Source organism: Solanum tuberosum, unplaced genomic scaffold (genome assembly GCF_000226075.1).
Source record: "Solanum tuberosum cultivar DM 1-3 516 R44 unplaced genomic scaffold, SolTub_3.0 scf00037, whole genome shotgun sequence".
Taxonomy (NCBI): Eukaryota; Viridiplantae; Streptophyta; class Magnoliopsida; order Solanales; family Solanaceae; genus Solanum; species Solanum tuberosum.
The window spans coordinates 1571824-1594919 of NW_006238961.1; the positions used below are offsets into that span (position 1 = coordinate 1571824).

General features: G+C 32.6%; 1 protein-coding gene across 1 annotated transcript in view; it reads left to right on the plus strand.

Annotated features, from left to right (window-relative positions):
• The window catches only part of LOC102601563 (protein CTR9 homolog), a 24342-nt gene extending 7529 nt beyond the window's left edge, over positions 1-16813 (plus strand). Inside the window, exons 11-24 of the mRNA XM_006342301.2 lie at positions 403-495; positions 2405-2473; positions 3290-3382; positions 4986-5324; positions 7385-7465; positions 7624-7782; positions 8017-8112; positions 12190-12291; positions 12376-12483; positions 12573-12797; positions 14484-14750; positions 14830-14901; positions 15534-15848; positions 16323-16813. Coding sequence (XP_006342363.1) covers positions 403-495; positions 2405-2473; positions 3290-3382; positions 4986-5324; positions 7385-7465; positions 7624-7782; positions 8017-8112; positions 12190-12291; positions 12376-12483; positions 12573-12797; positions 14484-14750; positions 14830-14901; positions 15534-15848; positions 16323-16451 — 2148 coding nt within the window. The 3' untranslated portion in view covers positions 16452-16813. The remainder of the gene's footprint in view (positions 1-402; positions 496-2404; positions 2474-3289; positions 3383-4985; positions 5325-7384; positions 7466-7623; positions 7783-8016; positions 8113-12189; positions 12292-12375; positions 12484-12572; positions 12798-14483; positions 14751-14829; positions 14902-15533; positions 15849-16322) is intronic.
• The last annotated feature ends 6283 nt before the right edge of the window (positions 16814-23096 follow it).

A 23096-nucleotide genomic window follows, 5' to 3' on the forward strand; every position in this document is an offset into this window, starting at 1 on the left:
CCCCTCATCGGTCCTCGTGTTAATTACATTTGTAACAAGCTAGGTACATGAATTGTATGCACTAGCTTGAGGGGGAGTGTTAGAATAGGAATAGGTTTAACCAATCCTATTAGAATAGGAATAGGTTTATACAATCCTATTAGAATAGGAATAAGTTTATACAATCCTATTAGAACAGGAATAGGAATAGAAATAGAAATAGGAATACTAAATAGTATCCTACTTGGTAAAGGATTGTATTCTAGGGTCTATAAATAGAGTCTCAATGTAATAATGTAAACAACAACAATTCAATAATATTCTTTTCCAATATTTCTCACACTGGTCATTGCTTCAAGTTCTGACTATTGTCAACATTTTGCTTTTGTTATTTGAATAGTTTATCTTTTTCTTTTTTTGCAGGCTCTTGCACACATTTATGTGCAGCTTGGCCAGGCAGAGAAGGTTCAGGAATATTTGAAGAAAGCCACAAAAATTGATCCTCGTGATCCCCAGGTATTTTTATGTGTATAATGCATCTAAAAAAATGCCAGTCACTCTCTGAATGACTAAACAAGTACCAGCTAACGAACCAAACCTCCACTAATAACTAAGATTGCTCGGTGCTGAATAATCTATCAAATGCTGATAGGTTATTTAAGAAAGGAGATTCGTTTGTTTTTCAGTTATTTTATATAATATCTTTTGAAAGCCCTTTGTAGGAACAGGGAACTAAAGAAAATAGGGGAAAAAAGGAAAAATGAACAAATAAAGATAGTTTCTGAATAAAGGGCATGTGATGCTGATGCGATCCTCCTATAGTTTCTGAAAAAAGGGCATGTGATGCTGATGCAATCCTCCTAGTCTCTTGAGTACTAGAGGGGTGGGAGTTTTAAATCTATTAGAATGTGATTTAAAGTGTAATACCATTGTCCTGCTGTTTTTATTTATAAAATGAACTCAATGAACTCATTGTTTTTTTTATAAGAAATTGTTGGTTTACAACATCTGAATAGCTATATAATCCTTATGCAATGGTGCTTTGAGTAACACCATGACTAATGGCTTTGTACATGTAACCGTATTAAAAACTGGAAAATTATCTCTTTTGCGTCTTAATAATATTCTAATTTTCTGTTTATGTACCAGATTTGGTGAATTTATTAATTTCCGTTTATCCTAATTGCCATATCAGATAACCTAATTTCTCAAAAGACTGAATATTCACCCCATCATTATTGAGACAATTTTTACTTTGCCATATTTTTTGAAAGAAATGCTAGTAAGGTGAATTTGGATTGTCTTCCCTGCTCCTTGAAACACTAAAAAATATTCTTTTCCATGTCTTCTTTTCTTGGAGCTTGTCATCCCCTCTTTTCATATATAATAACTCTTGCAATGGTACATTCATATAGGAGTGTTTATAGTGTTCAAGTTTTTCATGTATAGTAACTCCTCTATTTTGGGTCGGTTTGATTCAATTTACCAATGTCTAGGAAGTTTTCTTTTTCTCTAATATCTCAATTTGTATGAAAGGTGATCCATCTGTTTTGTTTTACATGATAATATTTGATTGGATGTAGAGTTAAGAGGTTAATTTGACTTGTGTATTTTGTTGGTGCTAGTGGAAGAAAATATTTTTCAAAAGGCCAGAAGAAGGTAGTGTAGTGGGTCTGTTTGACTCATTTATCGGGATTGTGTAATATCTCTTTATATCTGAAAGCTTATAATTGTTTCCATTTTTTTTTGAGGGTGGTAACTTTGGTCTATTAATATCCACATGTATACTACAACCAAAAGTGTAGCCCCCCTTCAAAAAAGTATTACATCTTACAGAAGGTTTGAGCTTTATCAAACTGATGCCTATAGACAATCTAGTACATCAAAGATGTCTTTTGTTCTAGCTAAAATATCTTGTTTACACCAAAAATAGAAAAGAGCTAAGCAATTCATTCACATTCTCAAAGCTCCTATTGTTCCTCTCTTTCCAAATTGTCCACCAAATGCATGCTTGGACAATCTTCCATATCTCCTTCTTCTTTGAAGCATTGCCATCCCTATTCCAGCTACTTAGAACTCCTTTGATGCTTCCTTGTTTCACCCACCTAATTCCCTTCAGGCAAATGAACATTCTCCATAGCTCCTCAGTCCACTTACAATGCAAACAAAGATGGTTAAATGCTATTGTTCCATCTTGTATCACGGGGTGTAATGCTTTCATCCATTTAAAAATTAGACTACAATGGTGATCTAGGTGTCTCTACTTTTTGGTGTACTACTTGTATTATGGGGACTTCTCCACTATTAATAAAATCATTTTCTTCGCCAAAAGATTTTGTACTAAGGATGGCATGACATCTTAAGTGAGATACTATTCTCTTCCTGAGTACCTGCTTTAATTATATTTTTTCATGCTTCATTGCAGGCCTTTTTGGATATAGGAGAGCTGTTAATTTCAAATGATCCTGCTGCTGCTTTAGAGGCCTTTAAAACAGTAAGGGCCTTGTATATTTCCATTTATCTCTGTATATTTGTTCAATTCACTTGCTTATGCTCCCAGTAGCAGAATGTACTTCTGTATTATTGAAGGAGTGATGAGGATAGCATGTAGAACTCAGTTGAGCATAAGAAGTTTCTTATTCTACTGATGAAAAAAATTAAAGAAAATCGGTGTTCTATACGGAAACATTCTCAAATTAGGCAGTCTTTCTGAACTTCAATACTTTGAGGATCCATCTTATTTTGCTTTGACTTCAATATCAATCTATCTTTAGTTGAAAGGAAGAGTTAAAAATTATTTTCTCCCTAATTTTTTCTGATCGGTAAATTTGATCCCTAATTTTCCGTCTTCCAAAATTTGGAAGTTGCTCAAATTTCATTCATCCTTCTTGTTTCTTTGTTTCTTCTTAAAATTTCTTTCTTTTTTTGGATTGCAAGTCTACTATTCACTTCCATCTGTTCAATAAATAAGTCTTATTTTCAGGTTACAGATGTTTTAACTCTTCCCTGTAGTAGTTAGTTGTTGGTTAACTTGTTTATGAAAAGGTCGGTTGTTGAAAGTACTTGTTCGTCTGACTCAAGGTATTAGAGTTTCACATAGATGAGATGCATATATGGCATGCTTACATGTAGGTAGCGGCAACATTGGGCATCCAGAATTCTGCTTTGTCTAGCATCAGTGTTGTAAATTGCTCTTGATGGCCATGAATTTCTGAGGTTGATGTGAAATTTGCACAACACTGTTCATTATACTTTAACCTCTAAAAGAAGATTATTGTACACTTAAGGTAAGACCTAACTAATTTTGCAGGCGCGTAATTTGCTTAAGAAATCAAATGAAGAAGTACCAATAGAGTTACTCAACAATATTGGCGTCCTCCATTTTGAAAGGGAAGAATTTGAGGTTTGTAAAGTTCCTTTTTGTCAGTGACTTTGAGTTGCTTGCATGTTTAGACCATCTCCAACCCATCTCTATTTTATCCTCCATTTTCTATCTTTGGAGGGTAAAATAGAGAATGCCCTCTCCAACCCACCTCCATATTACTCTTTATCCTCCATTTATAGAGATGTACTATTCACCTATCTATTTCACTTTTTGATTAATTTAATATTATTTCTATTATATCATTATTTAAGTCTTTATTATTTATAATTATTTTCTAAGTAATATAACATCTAAAATCATATTATTGATAAGTATACTACTTCCATTCTGAATTAACAATTTTTCTATTTTATTTTTAAAAAAAATTGTCACTTTAAATACGTAATTTAAAATTATTTTAATATTATCTATATTATATAAGACTATTAATTAAGTCTTTAATATTTGTAATTATTTTTAAGTAATATATCATCTAAAAACATATTATTGATAAACCCTTCGGGGTGACCCAGTGGTTTGGGCTTGGGACTTCCATGTTGGAGGTCTCAAGTTCGAAACCCCTTGCCAGCGAAAGAAAGAGGTTTGCCTTCTGGGTCGAGCTCGTCGCACCGGGCTTGCCTAGTGCGGGTTACCTGTCCTATGTGGTTTTGCGAGCTATTGCACCTGTGCGCACCCAAAGGGTAGCGGCTGCGGGTTTCCCTTGTCATAAAAAAAATAATATTATTGATAAGTATACTACTTCCATCACGAATTAACAATTTTAATAAATATTTTTAATTTTTTTTTTCACTTTAAATATGTAATTTAAAATTATAATTATTGTTCACTAAGAAGAATGCACAAAATTTACATGATAATTCAAATAGTCTACTTTTATGTTATAGTGATATATTATTAAACTACACTTTTTAATGAGCGTGAAATTACTTGATGCAATAGTTCAAAAGGGAATAGGAGAAGTAAACTACTACATGCATGAAATAATTGGATACAAGATGATATTGTTAATTTAAACAATTTTTAGCTACACATAAAAAAAATAAGGACAAAAAATTGCTCATTTGAACTTCGTAATGCATTAATAAAGCGTTTATGAAAGCGATGTAATAGTCTTGAAAGTCGAGTATTTATGTAAAATTTAAAATAAATTTTATGAATGATGCAATATGTATTATGTAATTGCATTTCGTCAATGATTTCACTTTTATTTGAATTGTTCGTTAATATGTATTATATATAATATTTGTTGCAATTTAAGTTATTTAGAAATTTAGAATAAAATATAATTTTATCTTAAATGAAGAATTTGAAAAGAATAAAATTTTATATTACATGAAGATTATATAGATTATAGGGTGATTATTTGCAAAAAGAAGAAATGATTTATATTATGAAATAAGAACATAAGAATGAAATAGAAATAATAATATAATATTGAGGAGAGAGAAGAACATTTTTTTTAAAGAGTAAAATAGAGAATTGGATTGGAGTTGGTTCTCTTAAAAAATAGAGAACTCTATATTTGGAGAGTAAAATAGAGGGTAGAGTTGGAGATGCCCTTAGATTTATCATTGCATTCTATAATGCATATCACTAACCTTTTCTGATTACTGATTTCCAGCTTGCTACACAAAGCTTCAAGGAAGCTTTAGGTGATGGCATATGGATGAGGTTCCTTGATGCTAAAGCACGGTCTGATGATCCAACTTCTGGAGGGCTTTTGTATCCCAATGGTGAAGCACAATCTGATCTGTTAAAAAGTGCACAATATCCAATTGATGCCAGTGCATCTGTTCGACAATACAAGGACTTACAGCTATTTCATAGACTTGAGGAACAAGGAAGTACTGTGGAACTTCCTTGGAACAAAGTTTCGACACTCTTTAACATGGCAAGATTACTGGAGCAGTTGCATGACACAGAAACTGCCAGCATCTTTTACCGGCTTATCTTATTCAAGGTATGAACACATGTCCAATTGGCACTATCACATTGATTATGAACTGACTTATTGGTGACATCTAATATTGATGATTTTTTTTTGTTCTTGGTTGTTATATGATTAAGATGGTTGGACTTCTAAGAAGTAATGCCCTTCAATGTTTTCCATATGCATTCCTAGATTGTTATTGGAAGGTCTGGGTATTTACAAAAGGGGAAAAATTGTAACAGTATGAGCTGCGCAGGTAAAAGACAGAAAGAAAACCGCAATCTAACGATTAAGTATTAAAAAAGCATGAGCTGTCACATCAAGGTCAAAATAATGTAAGACTAAGATAGTATTAGTATATGTTGATTTGAATGCTTACTTAATTATACGTTGCCACTTGACATTCAAGAATAAAGGTTAATAACTGCTTAGGGTCAACAAGAACTCTTTGTTTTTTAAGATTTTTATTCTTCTTTTGCTGTGAAATTCCGGTAAAGTGTTTATACTTTGATCAATTGTTACCTAAATGTCGAGGGCAACATATTAATTTAGTTCTCAATTCAAATTACACTTCTTCCAGCAATTTTTGGATTCTTTCAAGCTATAAAAAATGTGATTTATAGTAAATTTACCTAGTTTCTAAATAAATCTTATTTATCAAAAGAAAGCAGTGTTTGGATTCACATTGAAAATTTGATGCAATGAAGCTTGTAAATGGAATCCCAGATTCTTTTGGAACAAAGGAAGCATTAATTTGAATTCCTTAAATTTGTGAATTATTTGTAGTATTACAATTGGTGCCTTGGGGAAATGGTAAAGCTATCTCGGTACGGTCTATTGGTTACAAGTCCGAGCCGTGGAATCAACAATTGATGCTTGCATCAATATAGATTACCTACATCACACCCCTTGGTGCGGCCCTTCCCCGGACCTATATTAATGTGGGGTATTTTGTGCTCCGCGCTGCCCCTTCTAATCTTCCATTGCTGTATAAAATTGTTAAACAAAAGACTATTGAGTTATTTATCAAAGATATGTAAAATGGAAGATCCAAAATTAAAGAATATGAATACATTCATAGATTCATCATTTTTGTTTGCTGAGCCAAAAAAGGTGAATTCAAACATTGCTTTCAATTTTGATGGAAATGAAAAAGTTACCTTTTTAAAATTTGATAATCTTCGTTATAAAAAGTGAATCATTTAACAATTCTTGTATAAAACTATTACTAATTTATTTAGAAAGTTAATTGATGTTTATATCTTGCAAGCTTAATGAGAACCTCTCTCCAAATAAAAATGGTATGATAGTCACATGCTTTTGGTTATATTGTTGTCTAATTGTTTCTGAAATCCTGTAAAAAAGATGGTAGATATAGGGTGGTTGCATGAAGTCAATAATAATAAGCCGGAGAATCTCCCTATCTAAATGGAAGGGGTAAGTTTCTTTACCTCAGCTGCTTTCTTTGCCACTACCTGCCCAATGTAATCAGGAACAAAGGTAGAGAATAGTATAAAGAGAAAGACAATCCCTCTTGTCTTAATCCCTACGGAGTGATTGAAGAAAGAAGGAGAGTGGTGGCTTGCTTCTCCCAGAGACATCATCAGAAAACAACTTTAGGGAGGGGGTGAAAACATTCTGTTGATTACACTCTTTAATTGTCAGTTCTCCACATTTGGATATGAGTTATATAATATAGAGATGCTGATCTTTATAGCCATGGATAGATCTGTTATCTTACTATATATAATTATCTGAAACAATAGATTTTTCAGTAATAGATTATTGATAAAATATAGTAGAGTCATAGTGGGCTAATATATGACTTGAATCAATCAGGGCCTTTTAACTTTCTAGAACTTAATTAAACCAAAGAGTCGGGACTCTATTCATGCCCAATACAGATGGCCTTGTATAGCTCTGTTGATGGTGCCTCATTAACTGTAAATAACACCACTGAAGGCGAAGGGTGATTTTGCTGTCCGAAAATCAATTAAAAGATTTCCTCTGTTTACTGTTGCATCTCTTTGCACTTTGGCTTTATGTCATCTTTGGCAATCCCGTATGTAACCTCTTTTCCTAAATTTCAGTATCCAGAGTATGCAGATGCTTATCTGAGGCTGGCGTCCATTGCAAAAGCCCGAAATAATGTGCAGCTAAGCAATGAGTTGGTTGTTGTTCTCTCCTTGTATCGTTATTTGCAAACTGTCTTCTATTAACTCTCAATTACCCAAAAACCCCCTTTCTACGAAAGATTTTCATTGACCATGAATTGTTGATGCGACCCCAACTCTTTTGGGACTAAGGCGTAGTTGTTGTCTGTTTACAGATTAGTGATGCGCTAAAGGTGAATGAGAAGTATCCAGATGCACTGCTAATGCTTGGTGATTTGGAACTTAAGAATGATGACTGGGTGAAGGCAAAAGAAACTTTTCGGGCTGCTAAGGATGCAACTGATGGAAATGATTCTTATGCTACTCTTTGTCTGGTGCATATGTTTGTTTGAAGCTGATTAAATTTCTCATCTCATGATTTTTGTTATTAGTTTGTGATTTGCATAATACCCATCTTGGACACGTTTTTTCTTGTCACCCTATTGTTTTGCTTGTTCCTTGATTTCTAGAAATTATTGACTTATCACTACAACTTTTATCCTTACTATTTAACCTTATAGTAGAACCTGGGACATCAGCTTATTATTAAATTTTCCTGTATTTTAAAGGGAAATTGGAATTACTTCGCAGCAATTCGGAATGAGAAAAGAGCTCCGAAATTGGAAGCAACTCATCTGGAGAAGGCTAAGGAACTTTATACAAAGGTATTGTTCTTCTCCCAGTAACTAGTTCAAATCTCAGGTTCCACCCATCCGTCAACAACCCCACCCAAGAGGATCAACACTATTCCCACTTACCCTCCCACATGACTGCAACTTCCACCTACAGTTTGGTGGTAGAGGTCCTCTACCAACCTCACTCATTTATGACAATTTACCATATAATTTGTGTGCTTTCCAATTCTTTGTAAGTTGCTATCTGTTGAAGCCACGTACTAACTGATATGTTTTGACGATAGGCTTAAAGTAAGGTTGTAATACCTTAGAGGAAGATGGACAATAGGCTCAAAATGAGACTAATATTGCATTGAAATGATTACCAAATTATCCAGCTTTTATTTTCAAGTTTCTCTATTTGAGATCTTTGGATGTCCCATGACTTCTCAAATTTGTTTGTCCATGAGGCATGGTGACCTTTCCCAATTCTTTTTTTGGTTGTGAATTAGATGGTTACTTTATATAATTCTATGATTAGTGTACCACATTGGAAAATACGTGTTTAGTGTTGTGTAATGTATGTATATATTAAAGGTTTAGTGTAAGACAGTTAAGTAACGTATCTCAATAATATTTTTCCCATGCCTTTATTTCTCACATGGTATCAGAGTCTTGGTAAGGAATTCTTGCTGTGCAGTAACCAGCAAGTCTGGGACAATCACCGTGCCTTCTTTTTGGTGATTTTTCAGGCAGATCACGCCACTCTTTCTCCAATGGGTCCACTAGTTGAGGAAACTCCAGCGAGAAAACCCCAGATAAACAATCCGCCAGATTCACCATCATGTGCTGGTGGAGCCTCCGTCTCCAGCGACGTGTCCGACATGCGCTCCAGGCGCATGAGACCTTTCTAGACCATCTTCCAAAACTGATCTTTTTTCCTTGGGTCGTCTAAGATTTCCGAGTCATCTCTCATCTATTGTTCTGTAGATTTTGGTCATACTTTTCCGGTGACTTTTCTGAATTTCCCCTACACTGGGGGAATCAGTTGAAGCTTCTATACCTTGTCCAACTTGTTTAAAAATTCTTTCAGCCTGCTTTAGTCAAACAGCAACTTCTTAGTCATTTTGGCAAGTTTTTCAGGCAGATCTGATAGTATTCTCTCCTCTGGTCAGCTTTAAAATTTGTGGTTATTTGCTAAAATCAGTGTTATCAAAAGCAAAAAGCGCAAAAAAACTCCAAGTTCTTGTGGGGCTTTAAGTGCAAATAAAACATGCGCTTTAATGAAAAAAGGTGCAAATGGAGAGAAATACAAATATATATATTTCGTCCAAGCCTAATAATTTATAAGCATGAATGACAAATATACGAACAAAAAAATTGAAAAATAATTACCATAAAGTGAAATATTAATTGGTTAGTGTCGTCTCCTCAGAAGAGGTTCATTGGCAAGGAAAAGTATGTCTCTGAACCTTGATGACGACACTGAAGCACACATTAAGCGAGGCGAAACGCTCAACACGTTTTGAGCTTCGCTTCAGGGCTTAAGCGTACCTTTGATGACGACACTGAAGCACACATTAAGCGAGGCGAAACGCTCAACACGTTTTGAGCTTCGCTTCGGGGCTTGAGCGTACCTTTGATAACATTGACTAAAATTTGTTTAGATTCTCTTTAATCCAAATTTCTTTCGAGTTGCATGCTTTTGGCTCCAAAAACACGGGAAGGGGAAATCCAACTTTAGGAGTTCATTATGATATTTGGAGTCCTAGTAGAGTTGGATCAACTTTAGGATTTCATTAGTTTGTTGGTATGATGGATGAATATTCCAGATGTATTGGGGTTTTATTAATGGAAAATCATTCTGAAGTTTTCTATACTCAAGAGTTTTTGCTGAAATATAAAATCAATTTGGTGTTTCTATTCATACTTTTGTAGTAATAATGCCATAGAATACTTATCCTAGTTTAGCCGTTTATGACTTCCCAATGCTCTTTTTTTTTTAACCCCTCCCTAGGAGCTCCCACCCATTTTGCTCCCTTGGTGACTCGAACTCACAACCTTCGGGTTGGAAGCGAGGGGTGCTTACCATTCGAGCAATTCCTTCTCGTCCTCGTGCTCTCAAGAGTGTCTTACTTACTTGGTTATTTTTGAGTTTAGAAAGGGGCTTTGTTGCTACGCATCTGGCCTTCGTCGGTATCTTATGTTAGTTGATGTTAGATTGTTTGAGCTCGACCTTACTTTACATCTTTTGATCATCTTATATCTCTTAGGTATTGCTTATACCAACTTTTGAGTAATCTATTGTTACCCGTGTTTTGGGAAGTGAGAAGCAGAAAAAAGAGACGAGGGCTCACTTCACAGAAGCAAGAAGCGTGAAGCGAATCACACACTTTTTCCAAATAAAACGCTATTTAGTATAAATATAAAATATATTAAATATGCATAGATAAATAATCAAGAATTTAATAGAGGTAACATATTAAACAAATCTTTCAATTCTTAGATTAAAAAGTAAATAATAGATTCTAGAAATAGATAGTCAATAATCCTCATAAGTCTCAACATATAAAGCAAATGCATAACCAAATCACAAATGGAGAAAAATCCTATTCTTCAACAAGATCCTCAAACTCTTGAAGTGCCATCAACTAGGGTTCTACTTGGTCCTCATCTTCTTCATCATCAGAGGGCTCATCAACAAGGGGCTCTACTTGAATTGGGACTTGAAACCCCCCCCAAAAAAAAAAAAAAACCCATAAATATTCTCCTCAACACCCCTTGCCATAGCAACATCACCATAAGTGAGACATTCTCCTTCGTATGCTTCTTTATCTTCATGATTTTGGGGTGCTCCAGTTAACCCTTAATTTTCATCATCAATATTATCCAACAAAATTGGATCAATGGTATTGCGAGCATTGTAATGCCGCACCAATGTTCTACTATATTTGATGAACACTAGATCGTTGAGGTGTTTTAACTTAGGCCTATTTCTCTTTTTAGTATGGATTGCTCGTAGAAAGTAATTTATAGGAGGACATAGGACAATTAAAATACCATTTAATTTAGTAATTATGACTTAAGCTTTTCAAGAAACTTCTCAATTATATCATAAACACCTTACACATGTAGAATATTCAAAAGAAAGTACAAGTAATTCCTTTCATTAATCAATTACCCAAAAAGGACATTCAATCGAGATAGAGTAGTCAAAGTTCTAACATCTAAATAATTAGTTTTATACTATACTATTTTATATATTTGTTAGAATTATACTAATATATATGAACTTTATATGTAACTATACATTCGACAGGGTATTCGGTATTTCAGCATTTTTATATAAATATTGTACCTAATTCCAAACTTTTTAAAAATGGATACCAAGTACCATAATACCAAAACTGCGGTATCAAACATTTCGGTTTTAATATGGTATTCGGTATCTAGAATACCATGCCCACCTTTACTTGTATTAGTTACATTTGCAACAGCTTGGTTCAAATGGCATATATGCACCGGCTTGAGAGGGGTAGTTAGATAATTCGTCTATAAAATACTATGCTTAGTGTCCCACATTTGAAAATAGGTATATAGGACGGTGTAAAGTATGTATATAAATAGGTCTTGGTGTAAGACAGTTAAGTAACACATCTCAACAATAATTTTCTGTCCGTTGATTTCTCACAAGTTGCTTGTCCAATGTAGTCTTTAAAAGTGCATCAACTGTGTGAATTGACTTCGTCAGTTATTTGCTTATTTTATTAATTTTTGAATTTTTGGAGATAAGGTTATGGAGTTTTGTGTATCTTTACAGGAAGACCATCAAAAATTACTGTAAATGTGCTAAGTAGGATAATGGAGTAACTTAAATTTCTGTGTATATTGGATTTCTTTTTTTAGCGTATGTGTCTAGGTGTTCTTAGTGAGATAATTGTATACGTCAAAAGAAATTATTTAACGTGTCATAAGTTTGTTTTGTATGCCATACAGTCTTTTGAAATGGACTTCATTTTGTTTAAGCTTCAAACTTCCTTTTTGGGATTTTTCTGTTTGCATTTTGATAAGACTCTTGGTTGAACATTTTCAGTTGTCTGATGTGTAAAATACTGTTCATTCCATCAGGTTCTCTTCCAGCATAATGCAAATCTCTATGCTGCAAATGGTGCCGGTGTTGTTTTGGCAGAAAAAGGTCAATTTGATATTTCAAAGGATCTTTTCACGCAGGTCTGTTAACTTTTTCTACTTCTACATGGTTGAGGCAAAAGTTCCCAAGTTTATGAAGTATCTGCTGGACCTTAATCCTTGTAGGTTCAAGAAGCTGCCAGTGGAAATGTTTTCGTCCAGATGCCTGATGTGTGGATTAATCTTGCACATGTTCACTTTGCTCAAGGCAACTTTGCATTGGCTGTGAAAATGGTATGTTCTTGTGATCTCTTCAATTTTTAGCTATTTCTCAGGGTTGATATTTCCACAGCACTGAATATGTTGATGCCTTGTTCTTGCAGTATCAAAATTGCCTGCGGAAATTTTATTATAATACGGACAGTCAGGTGCTTCTTTATTTAGCAAGAACACATTATGAAGCTGAGCAGTGGCAAGATTGTAAAAAGACTTTATTAAGAGCCATCCACTTAGCACCTTCAAATTATACGTTGAGATTTGACACTGGTGTAGCACTACAGAAATTTTCAGCCTCAACGTTACAAAAGACCAAGCGGACTGTTGATGAGGTTCACTGCAATGATCTTCTCCTTTCTTCCTCTCCTTCCTCTTTCATCCTCCCCTTTGTCAAACTAAAATGAATGGGTTTCTTTATTTTAGTCCCGTTAACTGCTCTTCCTCGTGGACATTTTAAAATATATATCATATGTTGTGATGATTTCATGATTTTCTGATAATGATTTAGTTCCTTTTAACTGTTCTTCCTTGTTCATGTTCTTAATATGTGTGATACGCTGTGATGAATTCATGATTTTCTAGATAAGATGCAAGTCCATCATGTGTGCATATGATACCTATTCAATAGGCCTTTAATGACATATTTGTGCCACATATCTATATTGAACCAGCATAGTCTTTGAAGCTGAAGCCTTGTGGTGGACAGGATGAGGGAAGCAAGGCTGAGCTGGTTTGGGCATGTGAATAGGAGGTGCACCAGTAAGGAGGTGTAAGAGGTTGTTCTATAATAGGCTTGAGGAGAGGTAGACCGAAGAAGAATGCGGGGGGTGTGGATAATTAGACAAGACATGACTCATCTTCAGCTTACTGAGGAGATGACCCAAGATAGGAAGGTATGGAGGTTGAGGATTAGAGTAGGTGAGTGGTGTTGTACTTTGGGGGGGGGGGGCGTAGTCCTCTCTTCTCATCTTTTCATTATTTAGCTGTACTAGTTTGTATTCGCGTATACCTTAGGCTTAATTTTTACTACTATGTGTTGCTTTGTTCATCCTGATCTTTGCCATCTTTATTCCTTACAATCTATTGTTGTGATTACACTTCTTTCAAGCCAAGGTCTACTGGAAACAACCGCTCAACCCCACACCCTATACAACCGCTCTACCCCACACCCCACAAAGTAGGGTTAACATCTATGTACATCCTACCCTCCCAAGACCCCACTTGTGGGATTATACTGGGTATGTTGTTGTTGTAGTCTGTGGAGCTGAAAGAGAGAGATGCAGGGGGAGTAGCACTACTAGGTTCAATGAAGCAGTTACTAAAAAGATATGTACATACTACATACCCAGATCTGAAAGAAGAATAGAGCCTTGCTGAATACGAGGAAGAAGAGTCAGAATAATATTTGTGACAGCTGAATCTTAACTAAACCCAAAGCTGTTTAAGTTTTAGTTGGAGAACCAAGAAGGGGGACCTTTTCAAGTCAGGTTACCTGTGCCTGGTTGGAGTAATGTGATTGCTGCACGGTCTATTATGTCCAACTGGTTGATCTTAGGAAATATAGTTGATCTATGCCAAGATTGGCTTAGCACCACCTAGGTTCTCATATATTGATACTTTGGCTAAATGTATTACTACCTCCCTTTCAATTTGTTTGTTTGACTTTCCTTTTTAGTCTGTTTCAAAATATGCCTCTTTCCCTTTTTGACAACTCTTTAATTGCAACTTTTCGCGTGGCTTGTTTAAGACCACAAGAGTAAAGGACATTTAGGTACATTTTACCTACCTTTAGTATAAGACCACAAGATTCAACAATTTTTCAATACTTTCTTGAACTCTTGTCTGTGCCAAGTAAAAAACCAGACAAACAACAGAGGGAGTATTTGCTTACTTACTTTACAGGTAGTTTGAGAGTTTGAGTGCTATATTTTACCATACATTCTATAATTAGATCACAAACAAAGAAAAAGGGGCATCTCCAGTTCTTATGTTTGTATCTTTTTTTTTTGACGGTGTAGGTGAGGGCAACAGTTGCAGAGCTGAAGAATGCAGTTCGCTTATTCAGTCTATTGTCTGCAGCTTCAAATCTTCATGTTCATGGATTTGATGAGAAAAAAATCGAAACTCATGTTGGATACTGCAAGCACTTGCTTGAGGCTGCAAAAGTTCATTGTGAGGCAGCTGAGCGGGAAGATCAACAGAATAAGCAGAGAATAGAACTTGCTCGTCAGGTCACATTGGCTGAAGAAAATCGTAGAAAAGCCGAGGAACAGAGAAAATATCAAGTTAGTTCTTTATAGCACTGCATCTTATGATTATAGCTTTTGCTGCATGCTTTTTTACTCACATGCCTTGTGGAAACAGCTAGAGAGACGAAAACAAGAGGATGAACTCAAGCAAGTGATGCAGCAAGAGCAGCATTTAGAGCGTATTAAGGTATATTTTCTCATAGTCACTGCTATAACAATTGTTGCGAGGTCACATCATCTTTATACTCGGAGAAGTTATTGTAATAAATTTCTGAGCTCCAAAAGAAGAAAAATTTACACTATCTTCACATTAGTAGCCTCACTTTCTCCACATGGATACCATTTCAGGTTCTAGTCCTTGAACTTTTCACTTTGGGATATAGAATTTTTTTTAGAATTTTTCACCTGAGTACTTTTGAATAAAAGAAGTCAGTTGGTTTAAGATTATTTAAAAAATGGCATTTACACTATTTTTATTAACTAAGGATTGACAGGTTTATTTTCTTGTTTAGTTGATGGCATAATGTCTGAAGTATGATAAAAAATACTAAAATAGAAGCTATAGCAGTTATGTGGAAGGTGTAAACTTGTCAAGGTTTACAGAGCCGTCGAAGGTTGTGCTTCATTGAGTATATATATGCCATTAAGTTGCATAAGAGAATATAATCTGTTTTAGGAAACAGTTGTTGATCTCTAAACTGCAATGTGAAAATTGTACTTTAGTTGGTTTACATATCATTTATCTTCATCTCTCTTCAGTTCTTCAAGAATAGGAAGTTCAGTTGCACTAAGTTTAATACTTACATATTTTGCCTCTAGGAACAATGGAAAAGCAGTACTCCTGCCTCTAAGCGGAAAGACAGGCCCCAGAATGAAGATGACGAGGGCGGGCATGGTGAGAGGAGGAGGAAGAAAGGTGGGAAGCGGAGAAAGAGGGACAAGAAATCTCATTACGAATCTGAGGAAGCAGAAGCTGAGATGGATGATCAGGAAGAAGTGGATGATGTTGACCGTAACAGAAATTATGAAGAATCTTATGATCAAACAAATGATCATGATGATCAAGCAGAGAATAATCCACAGGATCTACTTGCAGCAGCTGGGCTTGAAGATTCCGATGCCGAGGATGACACTGTAATCTCTCTCTCTTCTCTTGGTGTATATATGTTTTCTCCTTCCACTGTTACACGTTTGGTACAAGGGATGGAGAGGGTAATTTGGAGCATGCTTGGTCATCTTATTGGGCAAATGTCTTTTTCCTTTAAGTGGTTTGGTAGAACTGGAAGGGATGTAAAGGGCATTTACTTCCTCGTTCCTATCTAAACTTGAGTACTTGGAAATTCTGATCTGTCAATAAAAACAAGAAAATTAACCCTTGTGACTCCTCTTTCACTTGCCTACCTCTTCTCTTTCCAACCAACCAAAACATTATGTTTGGCTCACATTAGGTTTCCTGAAAAATAGAGGAACCTTTTAATTTTTCATCTTCCCATATGAACGGTGCTCTTCTGTTTATATTACATTCAACTCTTCTGAGTTCAAAGAAAGATCAAGTCATGCATAGAATGTTTTGGTTTACTGATTCTCTTTTTTTTTGGATTGCTGAAGGTTGCACCTTCATCAAATGCAAGTCGGCGAAGGCAGGCACTGTCAGAATCAGATGAGGATGAGCCATTGCAGAGGCAGGGAAGTGATGGAGAAGATGGAGAAAATGTTGCTGCAGATGATGATGAATGAAGATGGAATACATCTACAATTCCTAGTTTGGTTGATGACAAGATTGTCAATATTCCTTCCTTTTGTGTAAAACACAGTGGGATTTCTGTTGCCTCTTTCTAGGCCTGGCTGCGTTATAGTTTTTGTTTCCTGGGGTAGACTAGCCTGGGTTATTGGTAGGAAGAAAAGGTAAATGTAGCTCAAGTTATAGACAAACAGCTATACTGTAAATGCACAAGCTTTACAGCCACCCATTTGTGTTGATGGGGTTGTTTGATAGGGTGTATAAGAATAATGTTAAATAGAGTGTATTAGTAATGCTTGCATTAATAATGCTTGTATTATTAATGTTGGAATTAGTTATACATAGACTATTTCTTATGCATGGTTTGTTTGGTCATTGGCATAGTAAAAATAACATTCATTACTTACAAAAATACCTTAAACAATTATTGTGGAAAAGATGTAAAAAAGATTTTGAGGGGTAATGGGTCTAAAACCATGCTAATGCATGTATTAAAACCCCTTGTATTATTGATACCTAGAAATTCATGGTATTAATAATACACAGAAATTTATGATATTAATAATACACACTTTAATATACAATATAGTGCATGCATTATTTTTACTAATAAATTCTATCAAACAGTGTGTTGTGATCCCCTAATCTATAGAATGGATATGATGTGTTGTTCTTTGATACCCATATATTTTAAGTGAGAAGACGTAGTTAAAAGGAATCAACCAGAACACCAAAATGTATCAAGTATTTCTTAATTCCAATGAGATGTCTGTTTCGTTTTGTATTAATATCATTCCGATTTTCTGGATACTTTTTTTCGATTCCAAAGTTATACATATCACACTTATGGTCATATGCTGGGTCATCTCAACCATAAGGTCACTAAAGCAATCGCTTGGAGTTTAAACTTTTTCATATATATATATATATATATATAACCTTAAAAGCATGAACTCATAACTTGAATGGTAAATTACTATAATATTCCTAACTTAGGTTGTGACTTTTTCGATGAGTTGTGACTTTTTTCGAAGGGTTGTGATTTTTGATGAGTTGTGACTTTTCCAAAGAGTTGTGACTTTTTCAATAAGTTGTGACTTTTCCAAAGGGTTGTGACTTCTCGAAAAGGTCATGACTTTTCAGATAAGACACAAAAAAATATTTGTTCATACTATCCTTTGTTGACTATAAATAGAGGGGTTTCCTCTCATTTTTCAACCACAATTTTTTTAATCTTCTACTATTTTTCTTCTTGCATGCATTTTAAATTTTTTGTGTGATTTATTGTCGTTGAGTGAGTTTGAAGTTTAGCGGAATATCAGGTACCACTATTTTGATGAAGTAAGTCGTTCTATCCTAAAAGGGTATATTCCATAACCTCGAGTACTTGAGGCGAAATAATATTGATGATGTAATAATTATTTTTTTTGCTTAATATATACATTAGTATGTAATGTTCCAATATATAAAGTTAATATGATGTAGTCTAAATTCATTAGTTTTTGTTAACAATTTCTCTTGTGATGTACATATATGCTTCTGAATATCTTTTCCAAAATTTAGAAAATTGTCACAATTTATTTTTGATGCTCAAGAAAAAATAATGACTTTATTTATCAATGTTACTTATGTGATTTAGACTCTCGGGAAGTTTTTTTCAAAATAGTTATTACTATATAAACATTGCCCTTTTATTTTTACTTATTTACTATTTCTTAATATTTCATTATTTTAGACGAGAAAAGTCTCTCTTGTGATGTACATATATGCTTCTGAATATCTTTTCCAAAATTTAGAAAATTGTCACAATTTATTTTTGATGCTCAAGAAAAAATAATGACTTTATTTATCAATGTTACTTATGTGATTTAGACTCTCGGGAAGTTTTTTTTCAAAATAGTTATTACTATATAAACATTGCCCTTTTATTTTTACTTATTTACTATTTCTTAATATTTCATTATTTTAGACGAGAAAAGTCCATATGACTTGTAATAACGCCAGTTGAAGTTTGTATTAGTTTAATTTTTATCATTTATTTAACAGTTAATTTTATGAGAAAAATATTTTCATTAATTAATGCAAATGTATATTTATATTTGGGTAGGTATTTGTATTTAAATTAAAGTATTATATATCACAAATGTATTATCAAGATCTTCTAACTTCAAAATATATTATTTTAAAATGTTTCGAGTTTTTTTTTTTTTTTTTTAAAACAACCTCACAACAAATGTGAAAATATAAAATGTAGTTGTTCTCTTCACATGTTCATATGACATCTAAACAATTTAACGTGGAATACATATGCAAAACACATTTGGTCAGATGACAAGAAAAATACAAAGCAAATATTGTCTATAAGGTAATATTAGTGACATAAGACTAATTACATGATTGAACCTTATCAATTTGAAATAAATATATACATTATTGCATTTAACTAATAAATTTTTTCACTGACCATCTTCATAGGTTTGTGTGAGATATATATAACGATCCACATTGAACATTCACAAAAGAATCTGTAATATTATTTTTTGCTAAGCTTATTGTTCAAATCTATGCTTAAATAAGCAATACTATTTACTATAACATATATTTTTGAAATTGGTAATCACGTGCAACGCACGTGCCAAAAAACTAGTATATATATAGTAAAACCTCACTAAATTAATACTCGATTAATTAATAACCTCTCTAAGATAATAGTTTTCTCCGGTCCCGACTTGGGCAAATGAAAAAAATCACTCCTTTTGTAAGATGATAAGATAATATATTCTCTGAAGACCCTTATATAAAAATATGGTCCCATTAATATTATAAATTAATAATTCATTAAAAGTACAAATATATATAAGAGAATTTAGTGAAACATGATTCTATTGTGTTCTATTTTTTGTTAATATTTAAATCTTGTTGAAGCTCATCTCTGACTTTTCTTTTTGCATCCAAAAGTTTCGGTATTGTTTTTTTGAGCTGCACCATAAAATTGTGAAGGTTTCTAAATGTAATAAGTGTTTCCTGACCGTAACTTGTTCCAAATGTATACCTTCTACTTTATCATCAATTTTTTTTTTTCTTGTAAAATGGTATCCACAATTTCTTCTAAGCTATGGATCTATGAACATGTATCATTTTCATCCATCCAACAGGTTATTAACGTCCATTTTATTGCTGTAACTGAGATCATTAATCATGATCTCAAGTTCATGAATGACGTTTTCACAAGTGGATTCATTTAAATTCTCTGAGATTTCATCCCCAAACGAATTTTGCAGTGTCGAAACACTCTTAAAATTAATAAATATTAATTTATTGATTAAATAATATCTCTATAAAATAATAATATTTCATGGTCCACCTATATTAATTTAGTGATATATATATATAAATTTCTTGATGAATTTGAAAATATTTTTTTGGTTAAAAAATATAATAATATTTTACCTCATATAATATAGGGATCATTGAGAAATGTATTAGTGTTTAGTTAATTGTGACATCTTTTTTATGTTGTTATCTATATTGTCACCTTATTTATATTCTGATGATTATCATGAACCAGAATTATTGTTTTTATATTTACTTTTATTCTTCTTTTACTATTTTGATTCTCTCATTATTGAATATTCTAAAGTCTTTCAAACGGTCAAATCTTCTACATTATATGTAAAATCTATTGTTGGGTGTTCATAAGAAGATCAAATTTGTTTTTTGATGTTTTCAAATTTCAAGCATTAAAACTAAACAATACTATATTAATATCATTATATCAACTTATCAAATTCAGTGCAAAACTATTTCGATATCATTATATAAATTTTTGAGCCAAGTTTTATTATTCTAACCTTATATTATTATTTTATATATGATAATTTGCATTGTTTACATTCTTAATTCATAATTTCAGCATATATTCTATCTCTTCAAACCTTATTTACAGGATTATACTGAGTATGTTATAATTATTCAACTTATGTATATCAACTAAAATGAGGCATCCCTATGAAGTTTGACTTTAGGCCCCCAAAGTTGTTGAGTGCATTGCTCAAAATCTAATGAAATACAAAACAGAGAGAAAAAGATTAATTAGTCTTATAAATGAACAAAATAAGTTTACTAATTTTGTACGACTTTTAAGCTCTGTTATATACAACCGTTTTCCCTAATTAGGACTGTCTTGTTTAGCTCGAGTTATTATGGAGTTAACGTCTTTGATGTTACTCAACTAATAATTCTTTTCGACTTAACTTTCTTTTATAACCTCAAAGTTATTCAATTTAGGATTATTCTCGCAGAAAGTCTCTCAACTAATAGTTCTTTTAATCGAAAGTCACTTAACTTTCTTTTATAATTATAACATCAAAGTCACTTAACTATGAATATTTTATCCACAAAATCACTTAACTATTGATATTCCATTTAAAAAGTCACCCAACCAATTTAAATATTTATTCATTAAATTAGTTGAAAATACAATTTTTGTTTTAAACTATTTTAAAAATAAAATAATGAAATGCTCATTTAATATTTTACTAAATTTTGTTGAAATACTATTAGTTTTGAATTAAATTTAAAAAAAATAAGAAAATATTCATTTTTTAATTTTTTTTTGTGGAAATACAATATTTAGTTTAAGCTTTTAAAATACTAGTTTCACGGCATGTGCGTTGCATGTGTGTATCACATATATAGTATATGATGTAAAATATAATTAATATTACTAAATTAAAGCTTTTCAGTAAATAATTATAATTGAACGAACATAGGACAAGTGTTTTTAAATTATTAATATATATTGTCATAAAGTTACTTATATTTTGAGATCAAAATGACCAGATATCATTAAAACATTTCAAAATACATTCAAAGTTTAAATATGGGAGAAAGTGACATTTCTTTAATAATATTATTTCTTACTTCACTCAATTTTGTAAACAAATCTAACCAACAAAATAGAAAAAAATATCCATAAAAAAATGTCACAAATAGCCTTTCCTCTTAGGTTATGAACATAAATGATGTACACCATTTAAGTACAAATTTTGTCTTAAATATTCATACTTGAAATTTAGTATGTGCATGACACTAATAAGGATTACCATAATTATTTCAATATTTTATATTTATATGTAACATATCTTTTACAAAATATTAGTACTCAATTAATATTTGAGTAAGACTATCATAGAGAGGTAATATTACCAAAAAGTGTACTTGGTTGTTATAATGAATGATGGTTATATATACTTCGGTAGAATAATTTAATTTTAATATATGAATAACATCACCTACGGTGAAAAATATTTCATTTCATTAAGTTTCTACCTTATCTTTGTCGAATTGTAGTCTTCTCCTTTTTTCTGGCGCATACATATCATATAGTTATTGTCTAATGAAAGTATCTAGTATATATCTTATAGAAGTTGTATCATGATATAAAATATTTAAATTTTTCAATAAAAAATTTAAAGTATTATTTATAGAATCATTAATTTGATTTAAGATCATTTTATGACCAATCACTATTTTCTTATTATTTTTATATAGCTAGTAAGGAGTGTATCTTGTGATATAAAGAAAAATTATATGGAACAATACATAGCCACTGAAGAAGGAAGACGAAAATATATGTTCATGCAATATTCACTATAGTGTTCCATTTGATTTAAATCTCTTGCCACCAACACTTTACTTTCTCCGTTAATTTTTACATACATATCTATTAAAAAATAATTATTATCATGGCTATGTTATCATATTATAAGTAAAAGTGAAAATCCATTTTTCAAATAGTGAATTTAACATCAAAACTAAAAATTCAATGGACTACGTTGATACCCATTGTTTTAGCAAAATTAGGAAGAAACTCCTTCGTTTGGGGGAAAAGAATAAAAAATAAAAAAACAAAGAAGAAATATCTTACCCAAATCATATGCCTTTTTTCATATCTGTTTAGTATTAGTATCTCTCCCACAACTTTTCGTCACTGTTAACTCATGAAAATAGTAAGAAAAAATACGAGTGTGAATTGATGAATGAGTTGCTACAATTTTTTCACCAACTCTTTCTTATGAGGTACCTTGAATTTCGTTGAATTTTGAACTTGATCAATTTTTGTAAATAACACTTGAGATATTTTAAGAAGAAGAAGAGTAGAGAACTTAAAGAAATTGTAGTTTAAAACTGTGAGGAAACCCCTCTATTTATAACTACCAAATAGTAGTATGAATAGGTGTTAATTGTGCCTTATCCGAAAAGTCACAACCTTTCAAAAAAGTCATTTCTTATCGAAAAAGTCACAACCCTTTGAAAAAGGCACAACTAATCAGAAAAGGCACAACCCTTTAGAATAGTTACAACCCTTCGAAAAAATCACAACCCTTCGAAAACGTCACAACTCATTGAAAAACTCACAATCCATCAAAAGAATCACAACTCTTTGAAAAAGTCAAACTCATTGAAAAAGTTACAATCCTTTAATTTGAAAAGGTATCTACTTTCAATATAATACAATTAATTAAATTAATAAATAAAATAAATTGAGTATTTTTAATTGGGGGTATTATTGTAATTCAAATTCAAGTTTGGGAGTTCATGCTTTTAGTAACGACTCAGAAAACTAGTAGGTGAAACTA